The 21,174-nt window shown below is 52.5% G+C and overlaps 5 protein-coding genes across 5 annotated transcripts; 3 read left to right on the top strand and 2 right to left on the bottom strand.

Annotated features, from left to right (window-relative positions):
- Positions 1–839: 839 nt before the first annotated feature.
- On the bottom strand, positions 840–2,572 carry N7539_002033 (alpha-amylase; the record flags this gene model as incomplete). Its single annotated transcript, XM_056931636.1, has 2 exons — positions 840–1,502; positions 1,562–2,572. 2 exons carry the CDS (start codon positions 2,570–2,572, stop codon positions 840–842), a joined length of 1,674 nt encoding a protein of 557 aa, XP_056793667.1.
- A 4,955-nt stretch (positions 2,573–7,527) lies between these two features.
- Positions 7,528–7,919, top strand: N7539_002032 (uncharacterized protein; the record flags this gene model as incomplete). The annotated part of the gene is made up of 3 exons (XM_056931635.1): positions 7,528–7,702; positions 7,765–7,816; positions 7,841–7,919. 3 exons carry the CDS (start codon positions 7,528–7,530, stop codon positions 7,917–7,919), a joined length of 306 nt encoding a protein of 101 aa, XP_056793666.1.
- A 1,510-nt stretch (positions 7,920–9,429) lies between these two features.
- N7539_002031 (Cell wall alpha-1-3-glucan synthase ags1) lies at positions 9,430–17,138 on the top strand (the record flags this gene model as incomplete). The annotated part of the gene is made up of 6 exons (XM_056931634.1): positions 9,430–9,789; positions 9,846–10,021; positions 10,107–16,157; positions 16,235–16,440; positions 16,519–17,029; positions 17,090–17,138. The coding sequence occupies 6 exons, from the start codon at positions 9,430–9,432 to the stop codon at positions 17,136–17,138; spliced, it is 7,353 nt and encodes a 2,450-aa protein (XP_056793665.1).
- A 1,725-nt stretch (positions 17,139–18,863) lies between these two features.
- N7539_002030 (uncharacterized protein) lies at positions 18,864–19,089 on the bottom strand (the record flags this gene model as incomplete). Its single annotated transcript, XM_056931633.1, has 2 exons — positions 18,864–19,020; positions 19,067–19,089. 2 exons carry the CDS (start codon positions 19,087–19,089, stop codon positions 18,864–18,866), a joined length of 180 nt encoding a protein of 59 aa, XP_056793664.1.
- A 194-nt stretch (positions 19,090–19,283) lies between these two features.
- On the top strand, positions 19,284–19,737 carry N7539_002029 (uncharacterized protein; the record flags this gene model as incomplete). Its single annotated transcript, XM_056931632.1, has 2 exons — positions 19,284–19,510; positions 19,632–19,737. 2 exons carry the CDS (start codon positions 19,284–19,286, stop codon positions 19,735–19,737), a joined length of 333 nt encoding a protein of 110 aa, XP_056793663.1.
- Positions 19,738–21,174: the final 1,437 nt, after the last annotated feature.

Below are 21,174 nucleotides of genomic sequence, written 5' to 3'. Positions count from 1 at the left end.
ACAATGGATGCTCAATCTGTCAACAATCTCGGAGATGATGTCCAGAGACGATCGACAGTTCTGTTCAGGAGTCTCAATTTGATATCGATGACCAAAGGTAGCCACTTTAGGAGACTGTCCACCGGGATTAGACAGCTCTGCGATCGGGGGCGGCGGAGTGGAGAAATGCAGGGCCGCCCGACGCCTGGAAAATTTCCACCAAAGTGGGGACAATTCCCCCTCCCCCTCGGCAGGGACGAGTCCTCTTTCGCCTCGGTGTCCAAGCCTTGGAAGTGGTACAGTACAGAATTACCGGGACTCTCTAGCTCGGTCACACAGGATTGTTCCGGGGTCCGCACAAATTACCTGCATCCACCAGTGAATGAACTAGTTTGAGACAGTGAGGCTCAAGGACAGGTTACACGCAACGATGATCGGGCAATGTCCGGATCTATCGGGCTTGATTCACAGTGAGACGTGTACCCTAGTCCTCCGTGGAGAAGCAAAAAGGGAAGAGAGCAACGAAGGACGAAGGGGGGGGGCAAAAAAAAAAGAAAAAGAGTCAAAGGATGATTTCATGTCAAGTATATACAAGAAGACCGAATATGATTTGGACAAGGGCGCAGACGGTACGATAGTCCACGGTCGATGGAAAAAACAAAGGTAGAAAGAGAAGCGCAATCAAATGACAGCGCGCGACCGTATGTGTGGCTAAGAAAGACAAGCGAGACGCGAGAGAGGGGGACTGGACGATATCACAGTGTCGGGAGTATCAGGAAGAACGAAAACGGATCATAAAGGGGACTCGCGCTGGATGCAATGACGCAGGGACAGGTGCCATTTCAGTCAGGGAGGAAAAATTACAAATTGAGCAGAGCCATCACACCCAGCATGACGGCCACCAGAACAGCAGATGTGGAAGACGAGTCGCGCAGGAATCCAGTTCGCAACGAGGATCCAGACGAGATGGTAGTTGACTTGTGGCCCGTCTTCAATTCCGTGTAGGACTGATTTTTGTCGGAGAAACCACACAGCCCGGAGCCGGGCATCAACTGGGTCGGGAAGAAGACCCGGGGCTCTCCCTTGTTCATGTTGACCACCAACTCTCCCTCAAAGGAGACGGTGTAGTTTGTGCAGCTTATGATCTCCGTCACACCGGTCATGGCATTGAAAGATGCGGGCAGCAGGAGCGTGTACGCGCCGCCTTTCTCACCCTGGTTGGTCAGAACCGTGACAATCTGCCGACCTTGCACACCCTTACTGATGGCAATCTCACTGCCGCCGCGATAGATGGGATAGCTTGGGATGTTGACAAAGTTGGGATCCAGGGTCAGGGCGTGGCGTCGAATGGCGTTGAGAACTTTGGTGAGCTGGTACAGCGGGGCTTGGGTGTCGAACTTGGTGAGCCAGATGGCTTCACGATTCAGGGGGGTGGCGATTCCCTTCAAATGCTGTTCTTGGCCTTGATAGACCATGGGAATACCGTCGAACAACAGAGTGAACGTGAGGATGGTCTTGGCAATCTACCGCAGCAATTCTGTCAGTGAGGGGAACCATGGACCAGGGAGTGGGTTCAGCTTACGGCTAAGTCACTTGTCAATCCGCCGATACGAGCAACATCGTGATTCTCTGAGAAGGAGACCATCTCCGTGACATCCGAGCAGAGGTTCTTCATCTCTTCGATTTGGTCGGCCAAGCTGGCGATTTTGCCTTGGGTGAAGGCGTCCAGCATGGAGAAATACATGGGATAATTGGGCATGCTGCGAATATAGTCGTGTTGCCATTGGCAGATGATGCTGGAGTTCCGCTCATACTCCTCTCCAGTCATGAAGCCTCCCACCGTGTCACCGAATTTTCGGACAAAGGACGGGGTCACCGACTTGACGGCGTCGATTCGGAGACCATCGATGTTGAACTTTTTGATCACGCCAGTCGCCCAGTCTTCCAACAGTTTCTGCACGTCCTCATGCTCGGTGAAGAGATCGGGCAAGGCGACCTGGTTATCACCAGTCTGACAGAGCTGGGCATCCGTGTAGTTGTTCCAGTTCGTGATCTTGCAGTATGGGTGGAAGAAATCCTGGTTGTTGAAGGGGGTAAAGACCGAGTAGTCAATGTGGTCCGCCGGATTCTGGCCGTGGGTCATGTAGGCCATGTTGTTGATGACGGTATCCATGAGCACGAACATGCCGCGCGCGTGGACTTCCGTGATCAGATCGTGCAGATCCTGCTCTGTGCCGAAGTGATCGTTGAGGGCGTACAGATCCAGGGGCCAATATCCGTGGTAGGCTTCACCGTACGACACTCGGCCGCCGATGTTTTTGACGATGGGGGAAATCATGATCGCATCGAATCCCATGCCTTGGATGTAGTCCAGTTCCTTGATCGTTCCTTGCCATGTTCCTCCGCAGTAAAGACCCGCTGTTGTGTTACACGGTGCCGTTACTGAGCCATCGGGCCGGGAGAATCGGTCGGTCATGGTTTGATACACGGATCGGGTCTTCCATGCGGCCATGTCGGCGGCGAGGATGGGGTCGAGGAGGCATGACAGGGTGGTGAGCCCGGCCACCCAGCCGAGGGAGGATTGGAGGAGCATGACGAGGGAAAAGCCCTTCCAGACACGCCGACGGGGGGGGGAAGGGGAGAGACGCTTGACCCAGGTCACCGACACAACACGCGAGAGGGAACAACGATCGGAAGACGTGCGCGGGCACACACGAACGTTTACCTAGCGATTAACGAGAGACAGGGGGTGGGCAGAGAGTGAGAGGAAACGAATGGAAGAGTAGCACACGCGAAGAGCAGATCCCCGAGGTCAAAAGAGTGAATCTGGATTGGGGGCAGTCAGAAGAAAGCGGGCCACGGATGGAGGAGTCGAGTCACATGGACGAAAAGAGAGAGTGTGTGTGGACGTGATGTTCGGGCCAGGAAAGTCTGCAAAGGAACGGAAAGACTGGGGAAGAACGGAAAAGGAAGGACTGAGGTCAGAAGGGGGAATTGGGTGGACAGCGAGGGCGTTCGAACTTTGGGGGGGGGGGCGACGGAAAAGGCGAAGAGGGTGGAATCAAGCTTAGTGTATTTCGGGGGGGAGAGAGTTCTCACTCGGTCTCTCAGGACTGGATCAAGACTTAGGACTGCCAGTAGGTACGAAGGGAGTCGTTCCACCCTTGTCCACCTCGCCCACCTTGTCCCATCCACTCTGGGTCGCCATGAATGGAAACGGCCCGGAGAGGCGGGGCGAGTCAGCAAAAAGCGTGCCAGTGGCGAGGCCGGCGAGGCCTCAGGAGTGCCGGGAGCGTCGACGGTGTCTCTGTGGCTCTGGGGCCTCTGTGCTCCTATGCTCCTATGCTCTTGGGGATTGGGGATTGGGGATTGGGGATTGGAAGGGCGCACAAAGACGGAGGGGTCCAGTGACTCGCCCCAAGTGGAGCGGATAGCAAGCAAGGCACGAGAGACAGAGATCCCAGAGATCCCAGATGGGAGAAACCGGGCCCTGGCAGTGCCCGGGTGCCCAGTGCGGTGCCCAGGACCGACTATCACCATGATCCGTCTGCCCAGGAACCAAGCTGGAAGCCGCACAACAGAGAGCTGCAGGACTGCAGCCTGCAGTCCTGCGCTTCTGCGGTTCTGCTCAGGTACCCAGAGTTTCCCCGAGAGGAACCGCCCAGGACCGCAGCAAATGAAAGCCTCGAATCCGTCACCTGGCTGCTCCTCCCGGCAAGGCACCAGCCCAATCACGGGACCGCAACCGAGCTGGAAATTGTTGTCGGTTGATGCCCGCGAGCGGCGGGTCGGCACTAGTCCCCATTCGGGACTAGTGCCTGCAGGACCCCACCCGCGAGAGAGTCGGTTGCGGTCTAGCGTCGTTGGTTGTCGAGAGGCTAGTGGATGGCTAGTCAGGATGGGAGCAAGTTGGCTGCCAAAGTTAGAAGGTCACATTGCTTCCCGGAAGAAGGTACTCTTTTCTTCCATCCCCTTTCCCGTCCCCTGGATTTGTATTCTCGACGCTGCACCCAGAGGATACTCAGTGCTGAAAGGGCAAGTTTCATGTATGATCGTCTGCAGATGGATGGTGCCGAGACATGGGCAGGTGTGCGGAAGGTGCGCCCCTCATCGCGGTGAGGGCGCGGGGAATGCAGTCGTGGCTCTAGTGGGCGCCATCGAACCCGCTTGCCGTACTCTTCCATGTTTGGGACGGGAGGACTTCCAGGATGTCCTCACGAGGGTGCGGGGAAAAGCTTCTCTGTCGAGCTAAACCCGTGTGCCGATGCGCCGCTGTGCTTGCAAACCCTAACTTGATGGCGCAGGCGATCCAACGGCAGTTCACGGATGCGCGAGAATGGAATGAGGATGAATCCATGCTACCGAAGTCAGAGGGGGATCACCCCGGGCCATAGAGTACAATAATCAAGACGGTGTCGCGTGGCTTATTGTATACTGTAATTCTGTATTGTGTAGACTCAGTAGCCCTGAGTGTACATAGTCAGTGTACTGTGTAACGGTGTATATCCAGATGATCCAGGACGGAGGTGAAGTCCTGGATTGCGCCGTGGAACTCAACTCCCGTCTCGAGTCATGGGAATCCCCCTACGTTTATGCTTGAAGAACAACCTCCCAGTCGGCCGGTGCGTGAATCATGCCAACCGCACCGACGGGGCTAGACTGTAGTCTATACGAATGACACGCATTGAAATGCAGTCCGGCGCGCCTAAAAGGCTTACACCCGACAGCATGAGGACTCGCTGCTGGAATTATCATCCCGGCCGGGACGCAATCGGGAGGTTGCGCAAGAGGATACCTTAATAATGGATGACGGTGATGACGATGACCGACTCATTCACCACCAGTATTTCCATATTGTGCTTCTACATCCGTGGTCAAGGTCAAGCAGTGTAACGTCAACATTGGCCGTGGCCCCTAAGCAAACAGAATACTTAACCGAGCCACAAGGTTATCGACATCGATGTAATGGAATTATGGAAGGATACCTACCTCATCACCTGTAGGCTACGACGGATTGATCTCACTCGAGGAAAATTGGGGGGATATCTTTGCCTAACGTAATATTCAACAGCCCGAGCTCATTTTTCATCTCCCAAATATACAGATAGGCATGGAACTATCTTGGTCTGTTTACCCCGACTTCCAGGCAGTCATGTCAATTAGACAAAGTTATTGCGACATATATTCACTGCGCGAGCGCCTTCCATAACACCCTCAGCCTCCAAATCACACCCATGGACATGGCCACTCGTCTTGAATACATCCACAACATGGAGCAAGCAGTATAAGACATATGTCGTGGCTCGAGTTTCTAAATTCAACAAATTGATGTCTCCATCACACCGGACATGCCCAGTTCCAAGGTGCGGGTATGGTGGTTCCATCTTGATATAATTAGTACCTAGCGGGCGGTGGGCGGTGGTCGAATGATCCATCCACCCATCGCAAGACACGCGATCGGAGGAACCTTGAGCCGGTGGTTCCGAGACACACCCGCAAATCCGTCTGCCAAAGGAGACCAACCACCCGATGGAATGACCACCGACTGAATCCATATCCAAGGACAGCAAGCAATGCCAAAGCTAATTCATCGAAAACTCTGTGTATCTGGTTCACCATGATCGTCACTTCTGGGGCATCATAGCAGCCCTATTGCGGTTTTTTCCTTTTTCCTCGCTCTTTTGATCGTTTGTTTGGGTGATTGTGTTCCCGGTTCTATTCCTGTATATTTCGAGGATCAGCGTTTCTCCGTGATGTTGATCTTTCGTTGTGCCGGTTCTCCCGGACCGAGGGTCGATCATTGCTATCCATAATCAATGCTCTCGGGAACATGATTCAATCGTGAGAGATTCTTCCGCTCGCGATGAATAATACCGGGGGTGGCCGAGAGCTGGATGTGTGCTCCACTTCACTCAATTGTACAACCGAGAAGAAATCATTCAGTAGTCAGTAGTAGAACTAGACTCAGTACTCCGTACTCAGTACTATTCAAGGTTGGCGATTCGTGGGGTTTGTACATGGCTACATGCCGCTCAGTAGTACGTACACTGGTGATACTAGTACTAGAGATCTAAATCCGTGGTCAGCCCCATATGGAGTACGCAGCATTGAGCTCACATCTGCCCGTTATGCTCGAAGGATTGAGAAGCCTACACCAAGGGCCACTAGAGCAACTAGGGTCCCTCAATCGTCGTAGTACCACTGGATTGGTAGATAGTAGACAGTCCAGATGGGCGAGTAGAACCTGCGCCATTAGATCGGTAGAATCCAACTCGTCGATCTCAATTCTTCATCCCCCATCTGCAGAGTAGTGCAGAACTGCAGACTGAAGACCGGGGTGTGATCGGCACTGCACGAGAGATGAGTGCTGTCCACAGCGAGAGAAGATGGAAAGAGTACTGCAGTAAATTTTCATAAAACAGAACAAAGGCACGAGTCCTTGTTTACGTAGAGCATCATGATCCACACTCCAGACTACAAACGACCAAAAAAGGCTGCCGACAATAGTCATTCAACCGAACTGCCTTGACATGGCCGCTATTGCGATCTCACGAGGCCTGAGGAATATGACAATTGGGACTGCAGTGCGAGCCTTCGAGGAGCTCGATGAGGTCACGTGTGCAACCATCCCAGCGGGCCCGATGGACATGGCACGATCCCCCGATTTCCACCCCCGATCAGCCCACGGGACCAGATTGAAAGATGATGAGAGATCAGTCGAGCTCGACAGCGCCAAAGCCAGAGCCATCCACTTCCACCCAGCAGTAGCAGTGTAGCAGTCACGTCTATACAGCCCACAGACCCTAGACCCCTCAGTGCCTCAGTGCCTCAGTGCCTTAGTGCCTCAGTGCTCTAGAGTTAATCCCGATCATTTCAACACACAGTCTTCTGTAGCGTGGAAAAAAAAAACGATCAACTGGAGAGACCCCGCCCCCTTTTCCTGGCTCGCCAATGGAGAACGAGCGGAACAGCAACGACCACTCGTCACGTACCGGGTTTTTCACGTACGTGGCTCCAAACATTTGAGACACCACAATCACTTGGGAGAAGGTGTCTCACATTAATGCTGGCGCAGGCAGGGGGCAGGGCTCTTCACTCTGACGAAGGTCTGCGAACGGACTCGGGGCTGACTTTGATCTTACAAATGCATGCATCGCCCATCTGGAACGGGTGTGATATCGAGAACGCGGCGTGATCTTCTGCGCAGGAGATACACACAGTATGTAAAGGCAGCTGAGCTACGGACATGAAGTAAGATTACATTGTCTTGCCTTCCATGAGCATCACAAGTGTTCTGATCACCCCAGCACACTCGTCACCTCGTGTATGCACCGGCAAAAAGCCAGAATCCCGTGGTCGAGATCCGTTGTTTCAGCCGAGTTTGGCCAAGTCGTGTGTGCTTGTGGGGGCAGCAGGTATGGTCACTGGTTTGAGTTTCAAAGTACATTACATAGCGCCATACCGTGAATTGAAACTGTATGGTACGATGGAATTTGAATAACGTGATGTATGTACTATACCTGTACTGTATTGAGATACCAGCGCTTCATGCTAAAGGACCGTCGAGTTGCCAACAAGCTTGAAGCAGCTGAAGTGAACTGTATAATACACGGAGATCTAACACGGACCCACGCTGGCCAGGCGAAAAAGGATCCGCTTCCACAGCCTACCGAAGCGCTAGGTCTCATGTACCGAGAAGCCATGTTTCTGCTATCGGCGAGATGTAAGTGGTTGGGCTCACTGGCGAGCGCCCTGCCCTCCTTGTGCTATACATATTACATACAGCATGGACGGGGTATGAATTGCATCGCCGCACCAACCGCACGACTTTCGTACTGTATGTACATTGTACGTGGTACAGGACCTCGGATTTCTCCGATGGAGTCCGTCTCGATCGAGACGAGCTGAGTGGGAGGCTTGACGCCTCTAATGGGGTGTAAAAGCGGCCGGCATAAGCTTGTCAAGCTACACTGCTACAGTACCGGGTCGATTTTGATAAGCGTACCGTACTACACTGAGTAGTGACTCGTGGGCAATACATACAATTCGTTGTTTCTAGGCAATTCACTTTGAACACCCTCAAAGTTCTTCAGGTTGGGTCTTTTGGAAGGCAAGATTTGCTGAAAAGATGTAATTTACTGTACCCCATGGAACTTTGTACAGTACGAGCAGGGGGCCACAAAGTGGGCTCGGCTGTCCCATCCAGCAGAAGGGACTTTATCGCGAGTGGAGCAAGCCAAGCGATTTTGCTGTTTTGTACAATAGAGATTGCGGGAGCTGAGTTCAATTTAATTCTTTTTTTCTCTTACAGCATCGATAGATCTAGACAGCTCTACAGTACTGGAATCGGCATCGCGGAGCACAATCCAACGGAACCCTATTGACTGTCAGGGATTAAGAGGCGAAGAAGCTTTCTTAATTGTGATACGAGGAAGACTACTCTTATTTGGGCAAAGGCCTCTTTTGGGCGTTGATCCATCGAGCCACGAGTGGACTCTTGGCAGCGGGTCTGGTGCTCGTGGTTTGCTGGCTTGCTGGCTCAACCGGGTTGACTCTTTTTTTTTTTTTTTTTTTTTTTTTTTTCTCTTGGGACATGGATAATGTATCGACAAGAATCTCCTATTCGGTGAATAGAGAGTACAATCATCACAGTGTCGGAATCGTGTGATAGGAAATCAGTCTTGCCCATGCTCCAGCCTCCCAGTCAGTACTGGATCCAGCGAGCCAGTGGTCCCCTAATTCAATTATCGGGACAACAGAATGAAATTTTGAAGATAATTGCGGTTTGCGGTCTAGTGCCAACTGTCGGCGTAGACTTGGATGAATCCAATCATTCCATCGAACGCATCCACAGGCCACCCGCAAACGGACATTGCCCACCACCCGCCAGTTTTCTTGATTTTTAGGCGGGTTGAATTTGGGTCTCAATTACCGTAATCAGCCTCATTACTTTTTTACATAGAGGTTTCATATGCTCCAGAACACTGCGTCCTCCTGTCTTTCGTGTTTATTTTTATCCTTTCTGAATCTGTGCGCCACTAAAATAATGGCCTCGCATTTAGCTTAGTCTAGCTTCGTGATCTGACCCTTTCCCACGACTACGGTCGGCCTTTCTCTGTTGTATCTTCCATCATCTCTCGTTTTCGATCCCCTAAACCTCATCGCCACTCGACTCTCATTGCGTTCTTTGGAGCGTTGTCCTTTCGTTTCCTGCAGTCTATCGTTGTCGACCTGGATCGTGGATCGTGGATCGTCGGAGGGTGTTGGGTTATCACTGGACAGCAATCCCAACCAGCCATTATATCGACTCCGCGCATGTTCCTCTACATCTGACGAGCGGCCTCATCATTTGTTTTTTTTCCCTTCACTTGTTGATTGTTCCTATTGAAAGCTCTTTCGATACCCTCGACAGACGCTGCGGAGAGCCATCAAGTCACCAAAACCCTCATCATGAGGTGGCTGCTCCCCGGTGGGCTTTTCGCCCTTTTGGCACCAACGGTAACCGCGTGGCCGTATGAGGAGCAATGGAAAGACTTCAACCTCAACCAAAACAAGACTGCGATCGACCCTGCATTCTACAACGGAACATGGGAAGGGAAAGCCCCAGGTGATTACCACCCTTCTCCGGATAACTGGCGTTTTCCGTTCTACACATTATTTTTGGATCGCTACGTCAATGGAGATCCCACCAACGACAACATCAACGGCACTCTTTTCGAGCACGATCTGTCTTCGACTCAAATGCGCCATGGTGGTGATGTCGCTGGCTTGGTTGACACGTTGGACTATTTGAAGGGCATGGGTATCAAGGTACGCCGATGGCCGAGGCTTGGTAGGATGGTTGCAGCATGTTAACAAGATCATAGGGTATCTATATCGCAGGAACCTCATTCATGAATCAGCCGTGGGGTTTCGACGGATATTCGTGTCTTGATACCACCCTTCTTGACAGACATTATGCCACTATCAAGGTGTGGCAGAACGCAATCAACGAAATTCACGCCCGGGACATGTATGTCATGTTTGACAATACAATCGCCACGTAAGTACAACCCTCGAAAACCCTATGTCAATGTCGTGTGTCGATGATCATCCTTTCTCTAACATCGTTCTCTATGCTTGGGCAGTATGGGTGACTTGATCGGATTTGAAGGCTACCTCAACTCGACCACCCCGTTTTCGGTCAAGGAACACAAGACTGAATGGAAAACGTCTCGTCGCTACGTAGACTTCGACATTGGCAACAACTATAATACCACCTGTGATTACCCTCGCTTCTGGTACGAAAACGGATACCCGGTGAATGCGACCCTCATAGAGGGCCTGGTTGGCTGCTACGACAGTGATTTCGATCAATATGGTGATATCGAGGCCTTCGGTGTCTTCCCTGATTGGCAGCGTCAGTTGGCCAAATTCGCGTCCGTCCAGGATCGTCTGCGTGAATGGGTGCCTTACGTTCGTCAAAGACTAATGCAGCATTCCTGTATGGTCATTCAGACCTTGGATATCGACGCTTTCCGATATGATAAGGCGACCCAGGCTACTGTTGACGCGCTCGGGGACATGTCCTCTGCTTACCGAGAATGCGCCCGGAGACTTGGAAAGAACAACTTCTTTATCTCCGGCGAAATCACAGGTGGTAACACTTTCGGTTCCGTTTATCTCGGGCGAGGCCGACAGCCAAATCAGGGCCCAGGAGCTCCGGGGAGCGGCCTGAACACCTCGGAGGCCTTTAACGCTGCTGTTCAATTAACCAACACATCCGAGGCGCAGAATTTCCTCCGTGAACAGGGCAAGGAAGCAATCGATGGCGCTGCTTTCCATTACTCTACGTACCGTGGCTTGACCCGATTCCTTGGGATGGACGGCCAATTAAAGGCAGGATTCGACGTACCCGTGAATTGGGTTCAGGCGTGGCAGGAGATGGTGATCACTAATGACCTGGTCAATGCTGACACTGGCGTGTTCGATCCTCGACACATGTACGGCGCGACTAACCAGGATGTATTCCGATGGCCAGCCATTCGATGGGGTCTTGAACGTCAGATGCTCGGTTTGTTCGTCACTACTTTGGTGATGCCCGGTATTCCGCTCCTTCTTTGGGGTGAAGAGCAATCCTTCTATGTGCTCGATGCTACTGCCTCGAACTATATTTATGGCCGTCAGGCCATGTCCCCTGCCACCGCCTGGCACACGCATGGCTGTTTCTCGCTTCAGTCCTCCCAGTACTATAAATGGCCTCTCGAGAAGGCTTTGCATGGCTGCAGAGACAACAACGTCACCCAGGATCATAGAGACCCGGCTCATCCTGTCCGCAATACCATCAAGCACATGTACCAGATGCGAGAGAATTTCCCGGTTCTCAATGACGGCTGGGTATTGGATCAATTGTCAAACCAGACGCAATATATTTACTATCCTGGTTCGAACGGAACTGGGACCGAGACTGGAATTTGGTCCGCCGTGCGCAGAGCCTGGGCCGATCCTAAGGGGTCGAACAAACAAGATTTCGGCAGCGCCGAGAACAACTCTCCAGTCTGGCTTGTCTACCACAATGCCAATGCCACTACCACTTATAAATTCAATTGCAACGACAAAAACCTCGCCTTGATCTCTCCCTTCGATTCGGGCACTACGGTGAAGAATCTTTTCGCGCCATTTGATGAGATCACGTTGGTGGATGGCCCGGTACAAAGCACTTTGGCCAATAGCACGGCCAAAGCTGGTTGCTATCCTGAGATCAAGGACTTCCAGCGATACGGCTTCCGTGCATATGTGCCCAAGAAGTACCACAAAGGACCTCGGCCATCCATTACCCACTTCTACCCGGGTCACGACGTCCCTCTTTACTCCACTGTTCAGGCAAACGGGACCGAGAGCGTGCATCTGAAATTCTACTTCTCTGAAAGCATGAATTGTGCCTCCATCACCAACAGCATCTACGTCAACTCGTCGGTCGAAGACAAGACTGCGAGAGCCTCTATCGACACTGGTTCCGTGCATTGCTCAACTGTGACCGCTGCTCAAGATCCTGTCCCCGCCAATTTCACCGGTCAGCTTCCAAACAAGTTCCTCTGGGAGGGCGATCTTGTTGGCGTTCGCAACGGTATTCACCGGATTACTGTGAACAACGCGACCAACGAGAACGGCGATGCCTCCACCAATGCCGTGGATCATTTCTTGGTTCGCATTGGCCAGTTTGATAACCCAATGGTCTTCTTCACCGCAAACTATTCAAGTAGTTTGCTGCACCAATATGAAGGCAACAACTCCCTCTTCATCAGACATCACGCAGCCGGTGCCGACAAATGGCGGTACTCTACCAACTGGGGATCCTCTTTCTCCAGCTGGATTGACTATAACGGCGGCGGCGATGTCGCGATCGACCGCTTAGAGTGGTCTGGTACCAAGAAGCAGGAGTGGGAGGGCGACCACGTCCGTGTTGAATACTGGAATCGATGGACCGGTAGCAGCGACTACGTGCAAGAGGGAGATGTTAACTGGGCCACTAATGTCGAGAAAACGGACAAAATGCGTCGATTCCCTCACGTCTTCTGGAATGGACCGTACAACCAATACGGTTACGATGCTGGTCTCGATAATGTCGTCGATCTGGACATTCAGAGTGATCGGTGGAACTATCATTTCACGTCTGAATGGCCTGCTGTTGGACAGTTCAACATTTGGGGTATCGATCCTGACGGAACTCCAGACCAAAGCTGGGTCCTTGGTGATATGGATAATGACAGTGTGCTGGACCGCATGCCTCCTTCCTCGCTTTCAAGCACGTTGCTCAACATCACAGAGCCTCCGCCATCGCCTTACCTGGCATGGAAACTCCTGATTGACGACGGCACTCTTCGCGTCAGCCTTCTCCCTGTTGGCAACCAAATCTACCAGATTGTCATGTTCGTCCTCTTTTGGATTGTTCCCGCCTTGACTGGTGCCGCTTGTGTCTACATTTTCATGGTCTCCTTCTACAAGGTCAAGTTCAATGAAGTCGGAGTGAGCGAGAAACACAGTCTATCCCCCTTGGTCTTCTTGAAGAAACTCAAGTCTGGTCGTTCGCCCAACCCGTCTGCCAACCCCTTGATGCGTGTTGCCAACAAGGCCGGTTTCATGCAAAGCACCACCAACTTGGGTGGTCTGGGTGCAACTGGCAAGCGCCGTATGGTATTGATTGCCACTATGGAGTACGATATTGAGGATTGGGCCATCAAGATTAAGATCGGTGGTCTTGGTGTCATGGCTCAGCTTATGGGGAAGACGTTGGGCCACCAGGACCTGATTTGGGTTGTGCCTTGTGTCGGTGGTATCGATTACCCTGTCGATGAGGTGGCGGACCCTATGGAGGTCACGATCCTTGGCAGCACATTCCAGGTTCAGGTTCAGTACCATCGTCTTAACAACATCACCTACGTCCTTCTTGATGCACCAGTCTTCCGTCAGCAATCAAAGAACGAACCTTATCCCGCTCGTATGGATGACTTGGACAGTGCTGTGTACTACTCTGCATGGAACCAGTGTATCGCCGAAGCCATCAAGCGTTTCCCGATCGATCTCTACCATATCAACGACTATCACGGATCCCTTGCCCCTCTCTATCTCCTTCCTCAGACCATCCCCGCCTGCCTGTCCCTTCACAATGCTGAGTTCCAAGGTCTTTGGCCTATGCGCACTCAAAAGGAGCGCCAAGAGGTCTGCTCTGTTTTCAACTTGGACGAAGAGACTGCTCGAAAGTACGTGCAATTCGGTGAGGTCTTCAACTTGCTCCACGCCGGTGCCAGTTATCTGCGTGTCAATCAACAAGGATTCGGTGCTGTCGGTGTCTCAAAGAAGTATGGTAAACGTTCATACGCTCGTTACCCCATTTTCTGGGGATTGCGCAAGGTTGGCAATCTGCCGAACCCGGATCCTTCTGATATTGGCGAGTGGACCAAGCAGCCCAACGCCGAGGCGCAGGTTGATCCTGACTTCGAGGCTGGCCGTGCCGAGCTGAAGCGTCAGGCCCAAGAGTGGGCTGGACTGGAACAAAACCCGGACGCTGATCTTCTCGTATTTGTCGGTCGATGGTCTATGCAAAAGGGTGTGGATCTGATTGCTGATGCCATGCCCGCTGTACTGGAAGCCCGTCCCAATGTGCAATTGATCTGTGTTGGTCCGGTGATTGATTTGTACGGAAAGTTCGCCGCCCTGAAGCTCAGCCGCTGTATGGAAATTTACCCCGGCCGTGTCTTCTCGAAGCCCGAATTCACTGCTCTCCCGCCGTTTATCTTCTCTGGAGCCGAATTCGCCTTGATTCCATCTCGTGACGAGCCTTTCGGATTGGTCGCCGTCGAGTTCGGTCGTAAGGGTGCGTTGGGTATCGGAGCCCGTGTCGGGGGTCTGGGTCAAATGCCTGGCTGGTGGTACAACGTGGAATCGACCTCAACATCCCACTTGCTCATGCAATTCAAGCTCGCAATCGATGCTGCCCTGAACTCCAAGACCAAGACCCGTGCCATGATGCGTGCCCGTTCCGCTAAGCAACGTTTCCCTGTCGCTCAGTGGGTGGAGGACCTCGAAATCCTGCAGACCACGGCCATTACTGTCCACGAGAAGGAAGTCTCTAAGGGCCACGGACGTCCCATGACTGCTTCTGGCACTAGCACTCCCAACGGACCAATGCGAACTATTGGCATGGGCGCTCCTCCTCCTATGAGCCCCCTCGCCCCGCCTGGAATGAACTCTGGTCTTCCTCACTCCCGGGATAGCAGCTATTCGAGCTTCAGCCAGTTCAACGATCTTGGCTCGCCTCGCATCTACAGCCGCGATGCCAATGCGTCAGAAACCGAATTACCTAAGTCTGGCCTGAGCCGATCTCTCTCTCTGGGTGTTCGTTCTGGACCTGGACATCGTGCCCGGGCTCGTCGTCACGGACAGACTGAAAGTGACATTCCCGAGTCTGGTGACAGCAGTGGCGCGGAGGAGTCTGACGACGAGGACTTCCGCACTCACAGCGTGTATGGCGAAGATGAATACACACTTACTCCTGCACAACTGGAGGAGAGCCGTCGCGCTCAGGCTAATTCCAAGGAAGTGGTCTCCTACTCATCGCCTCTGTCCTCTCCACGACGTCGTCCCAGTGACGAGTCCCTTCGCCCTCAATTCACTCACACACCAGCCAGTCCCGGCACACCACCTCCCTCGGATTCTCTGCTCCTTCCTCCACGCCCCCTCGGCGACAGCCACCGGTACAGTAATGCATCGGTGCTGTCCCTGGATTCCGTTGTTGGTGGCAAGAAGGACTTCAAGTTGCAGAAGGTGGATCCATTCTTCACCGACGGTACTGGCGAGTATTATCACAACTTCGAGCAGAAGTTGCAGGCTCTCAATGGTTCCAACTCCGAGAATCAGCTTTGTATCGAAGAATTTCTGGTCAAGAGTGAACAAGAGTGGTTTGACCGATTCCGTGACGCCAAGTTGGGTCGATTCAAGTCTCCCACACCTTCTATCTATCGCGCAAAGCACAATGCATCGCCGGCCGGTGAGTCATTCAACGACGCCCTTTCTCATATCGCTCTAAGTGACGAGCGTGACTCCGAAGATGACGAGTTCTTGCTGGGCAAGGACTACGTTCCCCCGACTGGTCTCAAGAAGTGGATGCAGATCAAGATTGGAGATTGGCCGGTATACTCGCTCTTCCTCGCCCTAGGCCAAATTATCGCTGCCAACTCGTACCAGATTACGCTGTTGACTGGCGAGGTTGGTCAAACCGCGGAGAAGCTGTACGGTATCGCGACCACGTACGCCATCACATCAATCCTCTGGTGGCTCATGTTCCGGTACTTCAAATCTGTTGTGTGTCTCTCGGTTCCCTGGTTCCTGTATGGCCTTGCCTTCCTTTTGATTGGCTCTGCCCACTTTGAGGCAGGCCAGCTCAGCCGCGCATGGATTCAAAATGTTGGTAGCGGATGTTACGCTGCCGCCTCCTCTAGTGGTTCCATCTTCTTTGCCTCCAACTTTGGTGATGAAGGCGGTGCCCCTGTGGAAACCTGGATCTTCCGCGCCTGTGTCATTCAGGGTATTCAGCAAGCCTACGTGATTGCACTTTGGTACTGGGGCTCAACCCTCAGCAAGGCCTCCAGCGAGGGTCTCTTGACAAATGACAACAACATCGCTAACACCTGGAAGATGTCGTACGTATCCCTTCGAAATGAAAGCACCCCCTGATGAGATGGTATTGAGGTAACTAACAAATGTTTTGCTGTGATAGGGCAATCTGTTACCCCATTGTGGCCTTCCTTTGGGCTGTCGGCATTCTCTTGATCTTTGGTCTGCCCAACTACTACCGCCAGAAGCCTGGCAAGGTTCCTTCCTTCTACAAGTCTCTCCTTCGTCGAAAGATTGTGTTGTGGAACTTTGTGGCCGTCATTCTCCAGAACTTCTTCCTCAGTGCCCCCTATGGTCGCAACTGGAGCTGTGAGTCCCCCTCCCCCCTTTTCCTGCTCATCTGCGGTCTAGCTAGAATCGGTTATGACTAATCTGGTGTCTTGATAGTCTTGTGGAACTCGATTCACACCCATCCATGGCAGATTGTCATTCTCTGCGTCGTCTTCTTCGGATTCGTTTGGTGCATCTTTTTATTCATCATTAGCCGATACTCCAAGACGCACAGTTGGTTCCTTCCTGTCTTCGCCTGTGGTCTGGGAGCGCCTCGATTTATCCAGATATGGTGGGCCATCTCCGGCGCTGGCTACTATCTCCCTTGGGTGGGCGGTTACACCAGCGGTGCACTTGCTTCGCGTAGTCTCTGGCTGTGGCTCGGTGTAATGGATTCGATCCAAGGTCTTGGTATTGGTGTCATCCTGCTCCAAACTTTGACCCGAGTTCACATGCTGTTTGCTCTGATTGCTTCGCAAGTGCTCGGTTCCATTGCGACCATCTGTGCTCGTGCCTTTGGACCCAACGCCACTGGTCCAGGACCCATCTCTCCTGACATCACCAAGGGCGCCAGTTCTCTTGGCAATGCTTGGTTCTGGGTCGCCCTGTTCTGTCAATTGCTAATCCCGTGAGTCTCAAGCTTGTCATGATTTCTCGCCATGGTCTTCAACTAATCATTTCTTTCTAGTGCCGGCTTCTTGCTCTTCTTCCGTAAGGAGCAGCTGTCCAAGCCTTAAAAAAAGGTCCCCCTTCTCCAGGACCACGGACCTGGGGAAAAGGCCTGGAGAGTCTTCTTGTCTTATATGCGTCGTCCGTCTTCGGCTGCGCCCCCCCCCCCCCCCCCCCCCCCCCCTTGCCTTTCTTTCTTCCCCCTGTTGTACGAGTTCAGTGTATACGTCTTACATACCCTCTGTCTCTCTCTCTCACTCTCTCTCTCTCCCCCCTCTCTCTGTATCTTCCTCCTTTCCCCCGTTCTCCTCTGCGATTTGCTCCCCTCATTGACCATTGCACTCTTGCGTCCTGCGTGACTGGGAATGATCTGGAGCTATCCATATGCTTTGTCCCATCACGCGTTCCATGACCATTTCTGAGCTCGGACTGAGCTCGGACTGAGCTCGGACTGAGCTCGGACCATCATCCCGTGCCATCGGGGGTCCGTTTCTTCCATTCATGGCGCACCTTTTTGTCTTTCCATTGATCGGCGTTCTGTACCTTGGCCACCAGCCACATTTGGGATCGATCCATGTTTGGATAATAGATACGAGAACATATCACCGAGCGTAATTGTTCTTTGCTGAATATACATGACTCCTGGACGGAGCTTTCAGATTATGATCATCTTCTTCTTGCATCATCTTTTCACTCATTGTTTAATGTGCCGTCACCAGCTTTGTCCAGCAACCTGGGACGGTCCACTCGTACTAAGTGACCCGTCACACCGAACGAGTCATTGCTGTCTGTAAATTTCCCGGCATCTTATTTCTTTCATTGCCGATTCCAGCCACGACTCGCTGCGCCGGCACAGCCACAGCCACAGCCACGGTTTCAGGAGTGGCTTCCCTGCGCTCGGCAGTCGACGGGTACATCCGACAAGGGGGGGGGGGAGGGGGGGGAAGGATACTTGATTTGACTTGGCGGATACCTGATACACACAGTCTTGAGGTCTCGGACCGGAGACTTCGCTGGTTCCATGACCCCCCGGGCCTGCTAAAAGTACACTGTAAAAGTGTACAGTGTACTCGCAACGCAAATGTCCATCTTCTGCCTGATAGTACTCTTGAGGTACATTCTGGTACCTTTTGATTTTGCTCTCTCACGGTCCCGGTGGACAGTACGCAGTACTGAGTGCATAGCGCGTTGCTAGTAGATTTTATTAGCAGGACATGGCTTTGCTTCCAGGGAGTCGACACACTCTACAGTCTCGTTCTACACTGTCGAGTCTACAGTAGACTCTACCGTCCACAGTCGGCAGGACTTTCGCCTTCATTGCACTGTAATTGCTGCAAAGAGAGTCCCCTGAACCAGAGTTGCGCGGAATCGGAGACTTGCTCGCAACCCATGGAACCGGTACATCATCTCTCGTGGTTTGGCCTCGTTTAGGTCCGAGTAGTAGTGTTGAACCCATCTTCTGGCATTTTGAGTACCTTCCAACCTTGGCGCAGTTTGTCGGTTCGCCAGAATGCAGCTACTATAGTCGGGTACTCAGTAGTGACTCTCATCTCCGGCACCTATGTCTCCTGCTCACTTGAAAATGAGTATGCCTCAAGTCAATTCTCCACCGACGGCCGTTTCGCAAGGCAGCACCATTTTTGCTACGTCGAATTCCAACTGCTGCTCCGCTCAGTACGGATGCCAAGCACAGCGTCCGCTGATCCGCTCGGCCCACAGGCCTGCACTGGATGCACAGCCTGATCGGATCGAGTGACCATGGCCATCGCGAATCATCCCCCCTCCACTCACTTTTAACCCAGCTGACTTGCACCTCCTGTGGTAATTCGAACTTCTGGGGTCTTCTCAACACGCTCTTTTTCTCTTCTCTTCTCTCCTCCTTCACGTCTCCACGACTTTGCCTTCTCTGGGCCATCGCCCGTATCATCGACAACAGTCACCGTATAGACCCTGCTAAAAGAGTGCCCGGGTTCTAGTACCTACCTCACAGGCTCACCCTCCTTCACACTCGAACGCCATATTCGGATCTCGCCCCCGCTGCCAACTTCTCCTCTTTGTGACAACCCTTTGACCGATTGGATCGACCCATCTTTTGGCATCATCCTCGTGGTCGGTTTTTATCCCTTCACCTTCACCTTCGTTCTAACAGTCCGCCTTTCCGACTCCAAACCTATCTACCACTTTCCCCACATCGAAACAACAAAGCCGCAACCATGGTCAAGTCCCACAGCAAAGGCAGCAACCTGCTCCCCCTCATCCTCCTCCTCATCTTCGTCGCCGTGCTTGCCGTGGTCGGCTATATCGTCTACAGCATTGTGCAGGATGTGGGCAAGAACACCCGCGCGAAGATGGAACGGAAGAACATCGCTATTACCAAGGATGGCGTGAAGGTGCAAGTCCGAGAGATTCGCGACGAGCAGTACAAGGACAAGACGCAGAGGTGAGTTTTCCAAATATATGGAGGATCCTGTCTTGTCGCAGTGAGGATCCATCTGGCTTGCAAATCTATGCACCTCCGCTCGAGAGGTCATTCTCGACTGACTGTTTGGGATTCGGTCCAGCGTCCTGGTCAACATGTGGAATCATACGAAATTCCCCGCGTACAAGAGTCGACTGTGGAGTAATGCGGGCCAGGAGTCTGAGAGTGCCGCGAAGCGCAGGTCGTGATTTTGACAGTGAAGGAGAATCAACCCACCAGGGCCGATGTGATTGCGTCCATCTGGCATGGGGTCGGATGCAGAGGAAGTTTCCTTCATTTCGACTCTGCAACGACCATCTGAAGGCAGTCGATGGAACAAACAAGGTTCGAATTTCCATTTACTCATTTCTGCGATCGGATCGCATTTCTATCTGTCAACGGACCCGTTCGCGCCGGTTCCGCATACCATGTCTTTTTCGTTCTCTCCAAATTGCACTGGAATGTCGGCTCGCCTGGAATGGCCGACTGGCTGGAACCGCGAGGCACTTATCGACTGACAATCCCGAGTTGAATTTCAGAGTCATGATCCCTACCCGTTTGCCATTGCATTCAGCGTTTCTTTTGCTTGCCCGATTATTCTGCCATGTCAATAGCTTCTTTTGCTCCTTCTCTCTTTCCATAAATCAAGATTCGCGGGGTCTCGAAACTCGAGCTCTCAGTCGGTCGGCTGTATAGAGTGCCTCTTGAAGCTTCCCAGTGCATGATGAAATGCCCTGGCAACGTCGATGGTATCAAGATGGGCCTCTTGAGGGTATCAACTCAACCGGACTGGTTTTCCAGTCCCGCCTCCAAGGACAATTGAATGCGACTAGGGTGATTTGCCCTCTTTTTCCATGTTTCGTAGTATCTTTTGGCCCCTCTTCACATGAGTCCCCTATCCATTGACTTGAAACAGTCAATGGTTCAAATACACTAGCGTCTTGCTCGGTCGAAAGCAACGGCGTTGGACCTCAATCGCAAGGTCTCTCGGTAGGTACCTTCAACGACTCAGCTAGCCGTTGCTCTTTCAAAGACAGCTTGATCTCGTGATAGAACTTCACCATACGTTTCAGCACTCGTCCCTGTTCAATCTCGTAGCGACCGAGCTGAGTTCCTGCTCAACTTCTTCAATAGCCCGTCCAACCGCCGGCGCGGTTTGCACCGCAATTCAATCGATTCGAGAATCCTTCTCGAGTCAGACTCTGTGGTTCCGCCTTGCCCTGGCTTGTCTACTCACTCCCGCCGGTCTCACAGCCACATTGGACCTAACTAATTGAGGGTTCATCTACTCACTTCGATCTGATCTCATCTGATCGGAGCCATCCGCTTTTCTCCCACCTTAATTGAATCAAAATAATCTCCATGCAAACCGCTCCTTATCCCGTGGAAGGGGTCGGGTCCATCATACATCGCACATCGCACATCAAGCATCAAACATCAAGCCTTTGGCGTCCGCTCTCCACACCGGCAGACCTCCGGGTAGAGAACCCAACCCCGATTCAAGTGCGTCATCATGATCCGATCGTCATCTTTCCTCCACCAGCACATGCTTGTGCAGTGACGGTTCCACCTCCAATCGTCTGGGATCCTCAGTCTGAGAGTCTTGGAAACCTGCAGACGAGGTACCGCTCTTTGCGACCATATAG

The sequence above is a fragment of the Penicillium diatomitis genome, assembly GCF_028827545.1.
Source record: "Penicillium diatomitis strain IBT 30728 chromosome Unknown utg000002l_segment0_segment0, whole genome shotgun sequence".
Taxonomy (NCBI): Eukaryota; Fungi; Ascomycota; class Eurotiomycetes; order Eurotiales; family Aspergillaceae; genus Penicillium; species Penicillium diatomitis.
This window is presented reverse-complemented; position numbering and strand designations above follow the sequence as displayed.